This window comes from Phragmites australis, chromosome 22 (assembly GCF_958298935.1).
Source record: "Phragmites australis chromosome 22, lpPhrAust1.1, whole genome shotgun sequence".
Taxonomy (NCBI): Eukaryota; Viridiplantae; Streptophyta; class Magnoliopsida; order Poales; family Poaceae; genus Phragmites; species Phragmites australis.
In genome coordinates, this window is record NC_084942.1 from 19970994 (window position 1) to 19989444 (window position 18451).

General features: G+C 40.6%; 1 protein-coding gene across 1 annotated transcript; it reads right to left on the reverse strand.

Annotated features, from left to right (window-relative positions):
• Window positions 1-5980: 5980 nt before the first annotated feature.
• Window positions 5981-7143, reverse strand: LOC133904583 (uncharacterized). The gene is made up of 3 exons (XM_062346064.1): window positions 6962-7143; window positions 6625-6847; window positions 5981-6205 (listed from the first exon to the last, which is right to left on the reverse strand). Exons 1-3 carry the CDS (start codon window positions 7141-7143, stop codon window positions 5981-5983), a joined length of 630 nt encoding a protein of 209 aa, XP_062202048.1.
• Window positions 7144-18451: the final 11308 nt, after the last annotated feature.

Sequence of the window (18451 nt, forward strand, 5' to 3'; positions counted from 1 at the left end):
ACTACATTAGATCAATGTTTTTTCAACAAAATCACTAGCTTGATCAATCCAATATTCTAATCCATTGATTCCAAATTACTTGATTTTTTTCGGACGTTACGTAATTCGTTTGTGGCTTCAAATGATAATCATGTACTTTGATTGTTGCTGTTGTTTTTCGGTTGTTCCATTCCAAGACGGTATCCATATTCGTCATAAACTAGCAAGAAACTCTGGACAGTTGCTCAATTAACTTTGTGAAATAGTTTTCAGTGGCAATTTATGCATAGATTTTTCAGTGGCAAATTATGCTCGTAACTATTTCGCACGTGTTGACACAGAGTTAATAAGCTCAAGTAACTTGTTAATGAACATCATTTCAAATTAATTTTACACGGCCAGCTGCGATCTCTCTCGTTTTTTTAAAAAATAATGCCAGGAGCTCTGTCATTCACTTATAGAGGCGGGCAACCGGATTCGAGCCCAAGTCCCTATTGTGTCTCTCTCGGTTCAATAGTGCAAAATCAACATTCTCTAGTCTAGTGATCGTGACAAAAGATTTTATTTGCACGGAGTGCTGCTAATGCGTTGTTAATTCTTCAATATCAGTGGATTTCTCCATTCATTTCATGACAGCAAATGTAGTGATCGTGACAAAAGATTTTCTTTGCACGCAATTGTTATGAGCAGAAATTTCACATTAATCAAGTTGCCCAAGCAAGATAAGTAATTTGTAAGTTCATAAGTTTTTTAGGACTCACAATCTTTCTTCCGTTATCTCTACATATGTATGATTTGGTGGCCCAGTTGAGTTCAGTTGGATATTTCTATATGCATAGCCAAATTGATAGGTGCAGCAGATTATTTTAAGGAGTTTACAAAGATAAATTCGTGATATTTATAAAGAGAAGACTTAATCACTGAGACAGGTGAAAATGGAGTTAGAAATGAAACATAATAACAGAGGCGGGTCAAACTTTCATGACAATTTATACCAACCAGTGGTATGAGACAAAGAAAGACAGTGGTACAAACTGAAATACAATTCAACCGATGGCATCGAACAAATTTTCCTTCAATAAGATGCTTGGAGGACCGATACTCACATATATAATGCCTTGCTGTAGCCATGACATAGTCACGAGAATCAACCTGATCAAAGCAATGTTCCGAACTCACGCTACCCCAGAATAGATATTTACATACGGATTTTGAACCTTATCACAGACGGTTATATATTCCATCTGTGTACAAGTATATACGATATCGATCTTATTACAGACGGTTTTAGAATCATCTACAATACACTTACACACAGACGAACACTACTAAAGAAAATGTCATCACTGCCGGTTCAAAATTGACATCACTGCTGGTTTTTTAACCGGCAATGAATAAGCGGCACTAATAATCCATGATTATCACTGTCGGTTCCAAAATCGACAGTGATACAATATATAATTGTCGGTTATTAATCTCATTCCGCTCGATTTGTATATTTATCACTAACGGTTCTAGCTACAAACAGACAGTGATACTCAATTCAAGACAAAAAATATAAAATTAAACAATCATGCATTAATTTAAATGAGATTAACATTACTTATGATCATATTAATATAGTTTATACTAATTATAGCAAAAGTTATCGTCATGCAGACGACAGCGCAAAAACCCTAATGTGCACGAAAACCCACGCGAGTCGACTAACCTAATTAACTAGTCGTGGACGAGTTTAAACTCAACCCACGAAGGGAAGTTCGCGGCCTCTTCGCCATCGTCGTCGTCGTCATCATCATTGTCCTTGTCGTCGCCACTGCCATCCTTGGCGTTGGCCTCGTCTTCCTCCCCCTCCTCCAACGAGCTTGTCCTGGCCTTCTTGGCCCTCAGCGGCTCGTCGATGAATGTGTCCCACACCATGTCGTCTGATGAGGGGGATCTCAGCGAAATGCCAGAATCGAAGGTGGGTGGCGCCGCCTCATCCAGCGGGGCCTCCTCCTTCCTAGATCACGCGGGAGGAGGAGGGGGTGGAGGCCGCGGCGGATCCATGTGGATCGCGCGGGGGGAGGAGGGGGCTGGTGGTAGGCGAGGAAGAGAGAGTGAGAGTGCGAAAGAGAGTGAGTGAGTGTGAGAGAGAGAGAGAGACAGAATTTAAAGTCACTTGGAAGACGATTGAGCAGCCAGGCGCGTGAAGCCTGGCAGTCGCGCGCATAAAGATGTACGGATTTTTTAGTATCACTGTCGGTTCGTAAACACAACCAGCAATGATAAATATTATCACTGCCAGTTATAAAAGGCATGTCTTTTGCTGAGCTTATATTACTACCGTTTCTTACCTACAACCGGCAGCGATAATTAGAATCCGGTTAGCAATACTGATTCGTATTACTAACCGGCAGAGTTAATCACTATCATTGTCGATTCTTGCTAGCTCGACTTTTTATGTACGGCTGAAGCTTACAAACCGGCAGTAAAGAGGGGGCATGAATGACCCTTTCTATGGTAGTGGGATTTTCTAGATAACAATTTGTGTGTCGTAAGAGTCATAGATGGTGTTTGTTTAAACCCGTCTGTGATTACTAAGAGTTACAGACGAGTTTTGTTTAAACTCGTCTGTGTTAATTGTCACAGATGGATTTTTTTTTTAAAAACCGTCTGTGTCTCCCTAGCCAAGAAGTAATTTTTCTTATAGGGGGAAATGGTCACGTAGATACACACTTTATGATTCTCAAATCAAACTTATTGACACATTATTCAGAACATCAATCATGCATTGTTCATAACATTGATCACACATTATTCAGAATACAAAATATAGGTATTTACATGTATATCACAATGGTTAATAGCATCACACAAATGCAAATCACACATTATTCAGGACACATAAACATAGCTAGCTATACATCATTTGTCGATCGACTCCGTCTTCCAATAGGATGAAATGATTTTACATCATGGAAACGTTGTTTTCCAAAAAGATGAAAAGTGATTGACAAACTTAGGTCGATCGAAGCCGTCTTTCAAAAAGATGAGATGATAGATATCATCTCAGCCTCCTGCGTTTCAGCATAATGTCAGCCCAAGCGTCATCTTTAATTAGCAGCTCACAGTCATCTGAATCTGGTTACACCTTGACTATCTCACGCATCAGCCAGAACTAGATTGTGTTGCCACCAAACCACCCGTTATGGTTCAACAAGAAATGAGCATTCAAGTATGTCTTGCAATTGACGAAAATATCTCCATTCTGACGAACATCAATGGAGAGCATAGATCCGGAGATTCCCAAATAGGTCAACCTTTTGAGCTGCCTATTGAATCCATGAGCAGGCAAGACACAACCTGGCGAACTGAAATATCTTAGTAGCCAGAGGAAAAGAAAGCAAAAGTGATTCCCATAGTAGCGGTGAGCGAAATGGGAACATCCTGGTTTCATATTCATTCTCTGAGTCTTCCTCCATATGGTAGAACATAATAGAGGACGCGATTGACGGTGTACACAAGGTCGACGGAGGGGACTTCACAGTAGCGAAGAAGATGAATTCCACTAGGCTGAAGTCGATGCCAAACATCCGCACCATCGAAGCTGCCATAGGGACAACCCATCCTGCTACCTCCTGATTATCGTGAATTGCACTAGTGCAGATTTATGATAAAAACAAGGTTGTGCCATCAGTTACATAGATCAAAGTAATGGTTGCCTAACATACTCTAATTAAACTGTGAAAGGAACCATATGATACTCACCTTGGTGTAGTGAAAGGGATTCGGCCCCCGCTGAGATCTTGCTTCTCCGACGCTGATGGCGAGTGAGAACGCAGAACACTCCTTATTCCTCAGTGCAGTTACACACTTGGATATGACGAGTGAGGAAGAAGAACACTCCTCGTCAATTTATATTGAGGGGTTGCGTGTGCGGGAAGCCAAAAGAGCATGAGGAGACGAGCGATTTGTGTGTGTTGAAAACTAAAAGAGTCAAAGAAGATGAGCGATCAAATTTGAAAACGTTTATGGGTCTTTAAATGCATATGGGTGTGTATAAAATTTATCTTTACCTATCAAATAGATACAAACTGATCTTATAAGAAACCATCTATGATAATATCATAAATGAATTTTTCTAAAAGTTGTTTGTGCCTTTATGATATAAACAAATAGATTTATAAAAATTGTCTGTAGGTTCATTCATACCTAGACATCTATCTTATTACAAACACATATATCTTAGCAACTATATGAGAATATTTTATTTATAATAATTTAAAAAATTATTTATGACATATCGTCTGTTTTTAATAATTTTATGATAGTGTCAATTTATCATCGCACATCACCTACATAATGCAATGACGACGACGTCTTCCCCACAGACAACAAAAACTGTTGAGGATCAGAACTCGGGATTCCTATCGTACGACAAGTGAGAATGAAATTGTCCAAGGGAAAAAAAAATAGAAAGGGAAAACTTCGCCTATGCTAATCACTCCGAGACACGTACGATGGATTGAGTTACACGAGCATAAAACGAAGTATTGGATGAATGGATGAATAAACTTGAGAGTGTTCGAATGGATGGTGAATAAATCCGATCTCTCTCTTTGCGCTCCAGCCATGGATTTTTACTTGTGCCGAGGGCGATTGGTGATGTCGTTTGGTGAAGCATCGTGTCCCTTGGTGATCGAAGTTGCCGTCTCTGGAAATTGGAATGGTGCAAAACTGCCCTCTGAAGAGACAACTGTTAATCCGCACGTAGGAACCATCGAGGTATAACTTTCCTAGTCGAGCGCAATTGCCCGTGCCAACTTGTAGACAAGAGATGGTTGCCACGTGGACCCTACGTCCGAATAGGCGTGGACGTTTTTGGTCTTATGTGGAATTAATATTCCAACATATTATTTAATTGTAGAATATTCTGGACTGCAGGTTGACCCATGTTGATTGACTATCAATTCTCGTCTATTATTGTACAGGAGCACTTCGCAAGGTTCTCGTGTTTGTACTTCATGTTACTTGTTATACTGCTACGTATGCTTAATAGATAGATTCCTTCTTTCGAGTTCAAATATGTTCTCTAATGACATCTGGTTGTGATTTATAATCGTAACTAGAATCCACCATGAGAATATTTAGAATACACACTTTTTTCTCAGCAGCATACACATCTGTCATCGACTTGTTTAGTTATACAATGGATGGATGGCATTTATTAGGACAGAACTAATTTTCAATATATGTATTCCCTCTTATTCCAAATATAAGTTGTTTTAGAGTTGTGTTGGTAAAACTTTTAATACTTTGATCATCAATGTGTAAATTATTATATACATTGTGAATATAACTAGAGAACTTTTACGGTGCTCCATACTACCTATAGACAGAAGGTAGTATAGACTTAATCTTACCATCCATATTATTTGGTATTTTAGTAATTATTACAGTATTATTAAAATTTACCCACCATATTATTGAAGGGCACTACAACTTTTTTACGTAATCCATAAAATACTCGGTTCATTCAATCATACGAAAGATGCGACTATACTTGTGAGAGCATGCTAATGCACGCTGGAGAGGCGGAGGCGCGCATGAACTACAGAGGAGCACACGAGCGGTGGCGGCATGCAGGAGCGGGGGAGGGGGCGACGATAAGCTGGGAACACCATGCCATTTCTTTTTTTTCCTAAAAATATTTGTATACTGCCTATGCTACTCCTATATCCTCCGTATACTACATCTTGACAATAGAAAGTATTTTAACCGATCTGGTCCATCCAATCTAAAAATAGATAGTCCAAATTATTCTGAGACCACCGTAAAATTACTTCATAACTAAATATGATGGTAACATATTCATCACTAAAATTACAATTCCACAATATACATTTTTAAATAACATATCTTCATAGAAATTATTTGTCAAAGTGTCGCATCTGAAGACCATTTTAATGTCCTAAACAACTTATATTTAGAATCAGAGTAAATATTATTAGACAGGACATCACGGTGCAAGTTTGCCAGCGAGGTAGCATGAATGCGCGGCGAGCCCAGCGGCCGACGTGAGGGTGGCCAGCGCTGAGAGGGCGTGGGCTATCCGGAACCTGCCGTTGGCCGCGGCAAGGGCGGCGCAGCAACCCGCCGCCCGCGCGTTGCTCCGCATGCCGTCAAAGGAGCCTAGGTCGCCGACACCGAGGCCCCTCTCCAGCTTGTGTCTCTCCCGAATCACCTGCAGTCCACGAGATGGTTGAAGCATGTTGTCGCCTATGTTGCATATCAATGTTGAAGTATATTGTTCACCATTGGTTAACAGTTTTTCTTCTGGAAGCAACATTGGCTAACAATTTGAACAGTTGAGTAAGTTGGTTGGGCATGAGACTTTCGATTATGGTATTAGAATTTCAGAAGTAAATGTCTTTAGTCACTGGAAATTAATTTTGAAGTCAAGAAAATAATTGTAGACCCCCTTTGAGTTTAAGCTTTCGGGTGAGTTGTGGCTTCTAGTGCATGAAACATAAGAACCATCACTATCGAGGTAATTAATTATTCTTACATTTACACGAGTTCCATATGCACGGGAATACACGTACGTGTTGGCTTTATGTCACTATTATTCACTACCTTGAGGCGGTCAAGAATGGGTGGTACCTTGAGGACCTTGGGAGCGAAGAGGAGCAGGTTGGCGAGGTCGAGCCCCGCAGCGGCAACGAGAACTCCGAGCTGCCGGCGCTCGACGGCAGGCATTGCCTGCCACGGGCGGTGGAGCCACGCGAACGTCGCCGAGGAGACGGCCGTGCATGCCGCCGTCAGCGCTAAGCACGCTGGGAACACCTTCCCCCGCAGGCTGCCCATCATGTGCCTTGGCAGGTTCCTTCGTAACCACAAAAAGAAATATCTGCTTATGCACGCAGATCGTGTGTGTGTGTGTGTGAGAGAGAGAGAGAGCAACAATTAAGCTGGAGGGTGGTAGTATATGCATCCATACAAAAACATGATGACGCCGCCAATGAAGATGGCCCAGACAGTGGCGCCCCAGGAGGTGGCGAAGCAGAGGAGGTGGACCAACTTCACCGTCGTCACGGCGGCGGTCGAGCCAACGAGGAGGCCTTCGGGGGCTGAGGCGACGCCGGCGGCGGCACACAAGGCGACCGTCAGTAGGAGCAGCATCGTTGTAACGACTGCACGTACCACACCCAACAGAAGGAAGCAGCCGCGCGATCAACCGTGCGTGAGATGCATGCGTGGCTGTGGATGCGTGCGTGAGAATAAAAAAGGACGACGAGAGCCACATTCATACACGTGATTGTGTAAGGTTCGACTCGCTAGCTTTGAGATCCTCAATACGGACAAGCAACCGGTCCATTTTTTCCCATGCATGCATGCCCCTTTTTATTTTCCTTTTTTTAAAGACATGACTAAATACTGGTCGTGTATGCTATAAGCGGATAGCATGCACACCTTTAATTAAAAAAATATTTAATTAATTGTTTTCTTAATTAGGGCAAATTGGCATCCGCACGCAGAGCGCGTCTGCGACAACACCTGGGAAAAAACGAATTTCTGTGTCCATAGGCAAAAATCCTATGCATTGAAAAAAGCATTTTATATACTATGAAAAAGCATTTCATATGCTGTGAAAAAGTATTTCATCTGATCATCTTTTCCATTTTTAGTAATCCTAACAAAGACTAGCAGGACAATGCAGCAAAGAAGAGAGGCGCACCCAAACAGTCCAGAAAATCCAAAAAGCAAATTGTTTCAATTTGCAAAACTCAAATCCGTGTAAACTCATAAAAAAACATATTGGTTCCGAATTACGAGCAATTCATATGAACCTAGAAAAGCATATTATGTGAATTTAAAAAGCAAAATTAGCATAATTGGGTACAAATTTGAGAAACACATTTCAATGAATAAGTAATTTTTGTAAAGTCATGAGCAAGTTTTCAAAAAATTGTAAGCAAATTATAATACACACAGAAGCACTTTTTTATATGAAGTTGATATTAAAAAAATATCATCAAAATATACTGAACTGTGGTCTAGTTTTGAAGCTCTTATCGCACGGAACACAATGATGCAATCGGATTTTAATTTAGATGCTCGGTTTGGAAAATATGGTTTTTTAAAATTTTGAAATAGAGTTGCATGTGAATGACGTCACCAATTTTGTTATCTTTCTTTTCTCTATATATACAATAGCACACGAGTTAATAACATTTGATGCTCAATAAACAATTGATACGAACATACATACCACACGATAAAAACATACACACTCGGAATTTAGTCTTTAGGTTTTTTAAATCGTCCTCATACCTGAAATTCTATGGAGCGATGGTGTAAGAACCTCCTCCCGTAAAGATGGGCGCCACTTGTCCGCATGCGAAAATCTTGATTGCGAGCCATGCCAAGTCGCACATCAAACGAGCCGAGCGACTGTTCTCTTTCACGAGTCAAGCCACCAAACAGAATAGAAAACATGCAATCACTTACCATGTCAACATCAAACAGAATAGGAAACACACGAGCCCTTATCATACCGACATCAGTAGGCATCAAGGTCTTGGACCAACTTGAACCTATTTCTTATTTCTAGTTTTTTATTCTCTTAAATAGAGAATTTTCTATTTAAATTTTGTTCCTTACTTTCTAGCATGCTTTAACTAATTTTCTAAATTTATCTTTCTATAATCCACTCACCTCTATTTTATTAATATATGATAACTAACAAATAACCATTTTATATTTAAACGGTGTTATTTTCGACGGCTATATTTTCAATCGCTATATTTTTAACAGATATATTTCTAACGACTACATTACCAATGGTTCTATTCCAACAGCTACATTTTTCACCTCTATATATGCATGTCTATTCACCTGATTCCTACACCAAATCATTGGCCTTGTTGTTCATTTTTTTGTTTGAAATGAGTTCACACATAACAGAGTACGTTTGGACTGGTTCGTAAAATCACACCGATCGGAACGGAAAGCTAGCTAGCTATGTGTTATGTATGTAAGTTTATATTTTTCATTTAACTTTCGATTTTTTTAAGTATAAGAGTGGTTTAAAAATTATAAATGTTTCTATAAGTAAATTAGAGCTTACTAGCAACCCATTTTAATTGGCAAGATCTAAAAATCCTAAGCTAATATTTAGTTAAAATTCTTTAAAAAAATCTACTTTTATAACTTCTAGCTATCAGGTTCGTGTGCGTGCTTTCGAACCGAGTCGGACGGAAGAAGCTAGTTGGTGCGTGCGTTCTCGAACCAAGCCGAACAGAGAAAGCTAGCGGTCAGGCGAGCGCGGGGGGACGAACGCGGAGAGGACTGTGGTGCGAGCATAGGGGCAACAGCGGGTGAGTGTGGGGCCAATGTGCGGCGCGAGCGTAGCGGCCGGCGAACTCCCCCTCCGGTACGACTCTTCCCCCCAGATCCGGTAAGTCTGGGTGGATCCGACAAGCCTACTTCAAATCGACTACCACAAATCTGAAATAAGAAAGAGGATGAGATGGAAACGAACCTGCCGGAAGGTAGCGTGAAGGAGGATTCCGTGACGGTAGTTGCTCGATAGTGAAAATACGTCCTTCGCTAGATGTGGCGACCGAAGCTACGAGAATGAGGAGATCTCAAACATAACAACCTCAGTAACGAAACAGTTAGAGACTATTTTTAATACACGTTCGTTAGAAAATAAGATAGCAAACTAGATAGGGTTAGATAGAAATTGCACTTATGCTCCGCCCCTCGATGATGTCTTATATTCTATATGATGGTTTCCTGTTCCTCTACGCTCCATGCATGTGTGAGAGGCAGGCTGCAGGCGGTCGGCAGGCTAGGTTGTATGCGGCTGGGCCCTGGCGCTTGCAAAGGGGCTGGAAAGTAAAGTTCACGTTATACCAGCACTTGGAGGGAAAGAACACTATTCCTATCACTGGTGACTTGGTGAGTCATGAGTGGAAGAACTGTATGATATCGACTTGTACCAAACTGAGACTAAATGGGACTAGAAATGGACCACAAACGTGAAAGGATGGCACCCTCAGTTGGATTGGAGTCCTTGCACGAAAGTCTCGTTTAGAGACGTGGGCTGAGATTTTTTCTTTCTCACAGACTTAGGTCATCTTCAATAGCTATTTTAAATTTTTATTTTTAAAAATACTATTACAATATCCCCTATCACTATTACAGTATCTTTTATTTTTTTTATTTTCAGCAGCTACCTTATTTCCTACCTTCTACTCTTGTTTTCTCTCTTTGATCCCGCTGTCAGCCTTCATAAACAGTACTGCTACAATACCCGACGCGTTTTCTACTCCGAACCCACTATCGGACACTGTAAACAGTGATGCTACAGAAACGTCTACAGTATGCGTGCTGCTACAGTACCCGCAAAAATAAGACGCCAGCTCCCTCTCCGCAACACTGTAGCGTCACTATTTGGCTGTACCACTGAATAAGATAGCTGCTGAGATCGATTTCCAGTGCTACAGTACTTTGCGGAGTACTGTAGCACCGGATAACTCCGGTCTTATACGAGTTCGGTAATTCCGGAATAGAAAACTGATTAAACGGTTAGAAGTGACCAAAATCGTTTCCGACACAGTTTTCGGAATGTTTATCGACGCCGTTACCGTTTTTTTTTTTTAAATACCGATTCCAGATCAAACGATTGGCCGTTTTAAAAAATGGTGCTCGGTGAAACGGGAACTACCGTTACCGTTTTCATCTCTAGTTAGCAGGTGCTACTGAACGTTGTCCTGCTCCATTAACTTCGTGTACGCGTCGGATTCAGGCTCTGTGCTGGTGTGGTGTTCGGTGGGGAGACCGAATCGAACGCTACATCCTGCATGTATACACGTCTAGGTATAAAACGTCTCGGTATAAAAAAAAGATAGAGCAGAACGTATAGCAGAATGCATAGGACAGAGAGCGAAGGCAGTTCTGCAGAGAACAGAGAGAGATAGAGGAGAAGAAAATTGGGAGCACATAATTAGTTTTTGTTTCAGAGAGAGGGAGAAAAGAGGAACCCAACTAGAATTTGAGATTTAGTGGAAATTTTTATAGGGATGCTATGGAAATACATTTTGTGAACTCATCTATACAATGTGATTTAGTTTTATAAGTTGATGAGTTAGTAATTTTGTTCTTTTCTCCATATTCTTTGTTTCATCTTCCAGTTTTGGTTTTTTGGATCTTTTGTTTTAACATGATTTGTCTTAGTTTGATCCAATCAAAATCATCCTAGAGTATCAAGTTAATATTATGAAAAGATTCATTGATTAATCTTTCTTAATTTTTCTTAATCATGAAATTAGTGTTTAATTAATGTTTGTCACCATCTGTAATAGTCTGCTTTTGTGGTTCAGTGCATAATTTTAGATCTAGATATCCGATTGACATGATTTTTATTGGAATAGTTCTGTGATTGTTTCTAGTTTCTGTTGTTAAACTTTGAGGTCGATCGGAGTTACAGATTTGGGTCTACATGGTGAACAAATTATTATATACACTGTGAACATAAGTGAACATAACTAAAATTGATGGTCCCAGATTCATCACTAAAATTACAATTCCACAATACATATTTTTTTATTTGAAATAACATATCTTTCTAGTGTTTGTTATCTATGCAATATATGTATAGACAATCTAAATGGCTTTCTTTCGAGTGAAGTGGTAATTAACCGACTGACAACCGGTTGCTAATTAAAAAATTATTAAGGCATTTGGCTGGATAAGCACGTATGATCTAGTTTATAACAATATAAGACTCCTAATTTACTCTTATCATTTTTAAACCCTTCTTAGTCTGAGTTCTTTTCATTTTCTTATTAATATCTTTAAATAAACTCTCTCAGAAATTTTAACCTAACCTTTTTGCCCAGACCATTACTGTTGGCGTGGAAAAAGATGCTTTCACCTCAGTGTAATGTGCTGTCGTGGCTAGTGCTTGGCTACAAGGGTCAGTTTTTAAAATACTACTATCTTCTGGGAGGTTTTATGTTTAAAAATTAAAATGCTATTAAGAAAATGTTAAAAAATAAATATAATATATCCTTATGCCAGGAAAAAAATATGCCTCGTATTCTCATACATTGGCGCTGTCAGCAGCTGAGTTAACAAAATACAGTAGGAGAGCTCTGACCGAATAAGCTATACACACCGGTATGAATAAACAAACTTAAATTTATGGAAGCAATTAGCACGCAGAGCAATCTGCAACAACTAGGTATCAATGCCAACTGTGCATCACAGCGTGGGGGTTGCTACACACATATCCCATTATTATGTACTAATTATGTTCACAGCTCCAATATCTGACAAGCATATGCAAAAGGCAGGTGAAACAGGAACATGCCAACCGGTGCTCTCTTCTTTTCTTTAAGTTGATCTACCCCTAAGGTGGTTTTACATGCCTGTTTTGCTGACTTAACAGTTTTTTTTTTTTTTTTTTTGCCAACGTGGACTAGTCTCAGAAATTGAGATTTTATGGAAATCTAACACATAACAGAGCCACATGTACGTGGTACACTACTACACAGCCTTAATGGCTAAAAAGGTACATGTCGAACCTACAAAGTGTCTTGAATAAACAAGATATTGCAAATAGTTCATGAACCGTCTACTTTGACGAATCATTGCAGATGGTTAAGAAATAAAAACCATTTGCTACAATAAATCATTGCAGATGATTAAGAAACAAAAACCGTTTGTATTACACTACGTGAAAAACAGATAAAGAAGATACTATGTAATATGACCCGTCATTTATGATAAAAGTGATGAGTCGTAGTTGTGATCCGTCACTAATGCCAATCATTGGTGACAGGTGAACACTTGACTCGTCACCAATAACGACTCATTACTCACAGGTCATCGTAGGCTAGTCATTGGTGACAGGTCAAGTTTTGACCCGTCACTAATAACTAACTCATCGGTGACGGGTCTCATAGATCTATCATAAGTGATGGGTCAAGTTATGACCTGGCACTAATGATGTTATTCAGAAATATAGAAAATGATCCAAACATTGCAAAAAAAATTATTTTTATTTTATTTTTCTCTTATTTTTTCTCACTTCAGAAGTACTAGAATATGAACCATTGTACATTTCTGCTCAAGTTTGATGTAAGGGGTAACGGCTGGACACAAACGCTCATTCCGGAAACGGTGCAGAAACTTCCGGAGGCGAGAACTCAATTTTCCAAGCCATTTTAGGCCTCGAAAAATTCGCCAAACCCGACAAAATTGGGGAGAAACGGATGTAACTTTTTCTGTAGATGTCTATAGAGTCAAAAAAACATCAAAATCGGAGTTCGTATGCAAAAGTTATGGTCATTTAACCGAAGGCACTCCGAGTCAATTGGTTTTTATGTCTATTGTAAAATTAACATTGGTGACGGATCATAACTGTGACTCGTCATTTATGACCCTCGACAAAATAGTTAAAAGGATCTTTTATCCGAGTCCCTTCAAGACGCACGCGAGGTTGAGGTGGTTAGGCAGCTACGCGTGTGAGGGGCCGTCGCGAGTTCGATTCCCACGGAAAGCACATTCTAAAAACAGCCTGAAAAATAAGTAGAGACACGTGATGAGTAGTGATAGGCCTGAGTTGGATTGGCTTGGGTGAAAAATATTTTTTTGACTTTTTTTTGCGTTTAAAAAGCGCGAAAACTGTATATCAGTCATAAGTGACGGGTCCCAAACAAGTCATAAGTGACGGCTTACAGTTGTGACCCGTCACCAATGACCTTAATAAATGACGGGTCAAGTTTTGACCAATCACCAATGACCTTATTGATGATGGGTCCTTACCCGTCACTTATTACATGTCATCAGTAACGCGTTCGGGGTGACGGGTGCAGGACTCGTCACCCATGATGGTTATGACCCATCACCCTTATCTATTTTTTACGTAGTGTTACTTGTGGTATAGGAGACGATTCTTAGTGTGAATTGTCTAGTATAATATCGATATTACATACGGTTATTATATGGAACCCATAACAGTTAGTTCCATATTACAGACGATTAAGTTTGTAACACCACTAATTCCATACGGCCCTATCTTGTAACCATCTCAGATAACTCTAACACCGGCTGTGCATAAGATTGTATACCGGCCACTAGCCTTAGGGATGCTAGCTCTGCCCCGTACATATATCCAAATATCACAGCACTAGTCACATACATAGATCAACCACAATATCATAAGTACACACAAAATATCACATCACAAATTTGTTCGATTCACAAAGTCAAGTCCAAAATGATACAAAATTAAAAGTTAGAGAAGTAGTCATTCATTTGTGTTCGATCAATCCCCATTTTGGATTAATGTGTAGGTTGTAGCAAAATATTACAATTATTAGACAAAGGAGAACAATGATATTTGATTTATAATTAGTCTTTACGGTTCCCTCTTCTCTACTACTAGAACCCTTGTCACCTGGAAAGAGATCGATTGAGTTGATAAAGGTTGAGTTGAACGCTTTCAAAGTATCCGCATGATTTTGATACCATCTAAAGTAAGCACCTGAATAACCATGAACCTGTTCATGGCATTTGGGCCAAGTTGAGTAAATCTCAAGCTTTCGGCCATAAAATATGACATACCACGTTATTGATATGCACATAGATGCAATGTATGTCTCTATTGAGCAAATATGTTTCCAACATCATCTTTTGTCAATATGTGATCTTGTATCATTATTTACCCATTTCAAAGAATCATATTTATTGTTTGAAAAAAAAACTATGACAATATAAGTAAAGAAAATTTAAGTGTTTCATCATTTGTATTAGAATATAGAGACACCTATGGGTAAGAGTTAGTACTATTGGGAAATTCCAGTACATACTCCACTCACTAGAGCTAAAAACAATGATCTCATCTTTCGCCACTAGCATGTTCAAGGAGCAAAGCAACATAAAACTATTGATGTTGCTCTACTATAGGATTCCCCTAAATTCACATAATTTATTGCTATTTTATTATGGGTTGGAATTTTAGGTACTTCTTCATCTCGCTCATCTATATTTCTTTCAGGTGCACTTTTAGGTACTTCTTTATTATTTCTTACTATGGAAGCAAGGTCCTTTAGTTTACCAGCATCGATTTCAGCGCGGGCATTTTTGCTTGTTTCTTCCTGTGTGGGAAGATTCAAATCCGATATGCCTACTTCCTTATGTTCCATATCATCACCAAGTTTCAACTGACTCCTCTTCTTTTTTCCTTTAGAGCATTTTTGTGATTGGCTATGGTAAGCTCTTATTTCTTATTTTTGCCAGACGTCTCCGGCTATTTGGGACTTGAGGAAATAAATTTCTTATCGTTTTATTATTTTTTGGAGCTCCTAGAACAAGATGAGGGGTACCTTCTTTTGGTACTTCCACCCTCTATGGTTCATTGCGTGCAGACACATGCGACTTAGTCACGCTCTTCAAATCAAAAAATGATCAGGCAAATCGTTTGCTAATTTCTGCAAAATGATAACTTTCTATATTTCATCATTTGCTTCACTAGTACGAGGATCATGTGCCGCAATTCCTTTAGCTTGCGAAATAATTTCCCGACATTCCAAGAGTATATTTCCTCCCCCTAATGATGAAAAATTATTTTCATCAAATATGCAGTCAGCGAAGTGGGCCATACGCAAGTATCCAATTGTTAGTTCTAAGTATCGGATTATGGATACAATCTCATAACCAACATTTATTCTAGCTTTTCTCAAAGGTCCCATAGCTGTTCATTATGGCAGCGATATTGGCACATAAATCATACATCTAAATTTCCGTAGATAGGAAATTTTTGGAATTATCCCTTGCACTATCCACAAAACACACTTCCTCTATTTGGGCATCATACTTATTCTATACCAAAAAATATTGTTTGCAGCTAAGCTTGCTCTTCTAGAGCTTTCATTTATTCATTCAATCTTTCTCAATTCAGCAACTAAATGAATGGCTAATTACTCTAATTATAGATAGAGTTTGCAAAATGACCACTTCATCTTCAATGGCTTTCCTTTCCGCTTCATCCTTCATGGCATCTTCTATAGCAGTAGAGGAGGGTAAAGTAGAGACCTCTGCATCCTTTATTGGAAGGTCTTTTACTGTCAATATGGGTGCATTATCAACTTTCATGCGAGATGCTTCTGTTTCAATTGTGACTACCTTTTCCACCTCCATCCCCATTGCAATGGTGAGGTGTGCTTTTGGCTGCTCCTTTTTCTTCTGGTATGCTTCCACAACATGTTTTGGTGCTGTGCAAATTCTGTTTCTACTTACCATATGGCTTGATTTCTTTCTTCGTCTTGTCATTATCATCACCAGGCTTGACCTTGTCTGCCACCACTTTTCTTCCTCCCTTCTCTTGCTTCTTATTGCAGTTCTTGCTTGCTTTGAAAAAGTTGCGACTCACTTCTCGCCCACAGCTCTTTCCTTGCGGCTAGGATAAGAAGTTATAGTTTATGACTTCAACATGAACTTCATGAAGCTGCACACATCAATCAATTCAGAATACTTCTTGTATTTTGATTGATGGTGATTGCGTGTGGATTCTGCCGCATTCGGGTGAAAAGTGGAGAGAGTCTTCTCAATTTTCTCCTTTTATGTGATCTCTTTCCCACGGAGACATAGGAGTGTGCAAAAGCGGTGCAGTGCAGAACCGTACTCTCTGACATGTTTGGAGTCACAGAAATGGAGCCAGACCCATCCTTGCTCTGCAAGAGGCCTGATGGTGTACTTAAAGTGTTCAAAATACTCCTACAGTGCCTCCCATAGTGCCTTAGTGCTGATCATTGCTATGTACTCATCCTTCAAAGTGGGGGGGGGGGGGGAGATGGTGGCAGAGAAAATGAAGTGTCTGATCATTTTTATTCTCCGTGGGAACCATTGCACTACTTGTTCCTAAGCCAACTGGTGCGCAAAGCCTTTTCGCTCCAAGTACAATTCGGACATCCGATGTCCAAGTGAGATAGTTGCGGCCATCTACAGTCAGCTCAGTAAACTCTTTGTTCGTGATGCCAGTCATCATCATATTCAAATGACTAAAGTATTACTACTAGTAAAGTTGTATTGTGTTGCTAAATTGGATTACTGCAAATTTTCCGATATTTTTCTATGCTATTATATGAATATTACTGAATTTAAATGCATAAAATGGTATTTAAACAGTAACAATAACATAAAAATAAATACTGCATAATTGCTAATGCAAATGCAAAATTCAAATTCTAAAAGTACTTTTCTGCAAGAAAAAGTATTCTCGGTGTTTTCTACAAAATCTTTAGGTCTATACTCAAAACTTCAGGATATGCATAATTTCTTGAAACCATAGGTTCTAATGTGTGAAATTTTTTCATGCTTTTTTTCTTTTCTATTTCGGCTTTTCATATTCTTTCTAGCCAGCACATGTAGCTTCTCCCTTATCCTTTTCTTTTCTTATTCCGGTCAGCCAGCCCAGCCCAAAACTCCTAGTTAAGTCGATTTGGACAGGCCCGATCCACCATCGTCATGTGCCCCCGGCTAGGGTTTCAAACGCGTGTGGCCGCCGGGAGCGATGTCAGCGCGGGACTCCCATGGTTGCAACGGCCGAAGCACTCGCCGGTGTTGCGGCTAAGCAGAGGTGGCATGGGGCCATACGGTGGCCCCGCAGCGGATTGGGACGAGGCGAGGCGGATGCAAGCTCGCTCTTGTAGCGTGTTTCGGCACCGTGGCTGGCGAGTAAGAAGGACGGCGTCGCGGTCATGCTGTTCGGCGACAGGTATGCAAGGATGGGGCGGCGCTGCTTCCTGCGGGCGCCGAGGAGCGCGGCTTGCGTACCGGCGTAGGATGGGTGCACGGCGGGCAGCGACGCAGCAGGGGCATGCGTAGGAGCCTGTAGGGGCTCCGATCCTATGCGTGTCGTGGGTAGCATCAGGGCCTCCAGGCCGGTCTTCGGAGGCAGGAGAGCACGGCCACTAGCGCGTGGAAGAGCTTCGGGCATCGGCCAACAAGGGCGACAGTGCGGCACGTACGCGCCAGGACACGGCCACACGCACAATCAAGACACGACCACACGCCATGCCTCACCAACGGCTGAACTCAAAATACAACAGGCCGAACTGATATACAGATCGACAGCAGCGATGCATGTACGTCAGCATTGCAACTTCGTGTGCTTCATTGCTTGCATGGCCGGCATGGCCTTGTTTCTTTTTTTCTTTCACGCGACAGTAGGCTGCAGACCTTGGCTGGTGGTAGCAATAGACGTGCAGAGCCAGATCACATGCACACGGCCATGAGCGGCAGCTAGCCAGCGACGTGCACACCGATGCTAGGTGGGATAGCAAGGGGGCCTCGGTACTTGGCAGTCTACAGGACAGTGGCAGGGACGCACACCGTCACACGCAGCGAGATTCGGTGCTAAAGCGGCGCGGCGCGGTGCGGCGCGTGCAGCAACACTAGGCATCAGCCTGCAGGA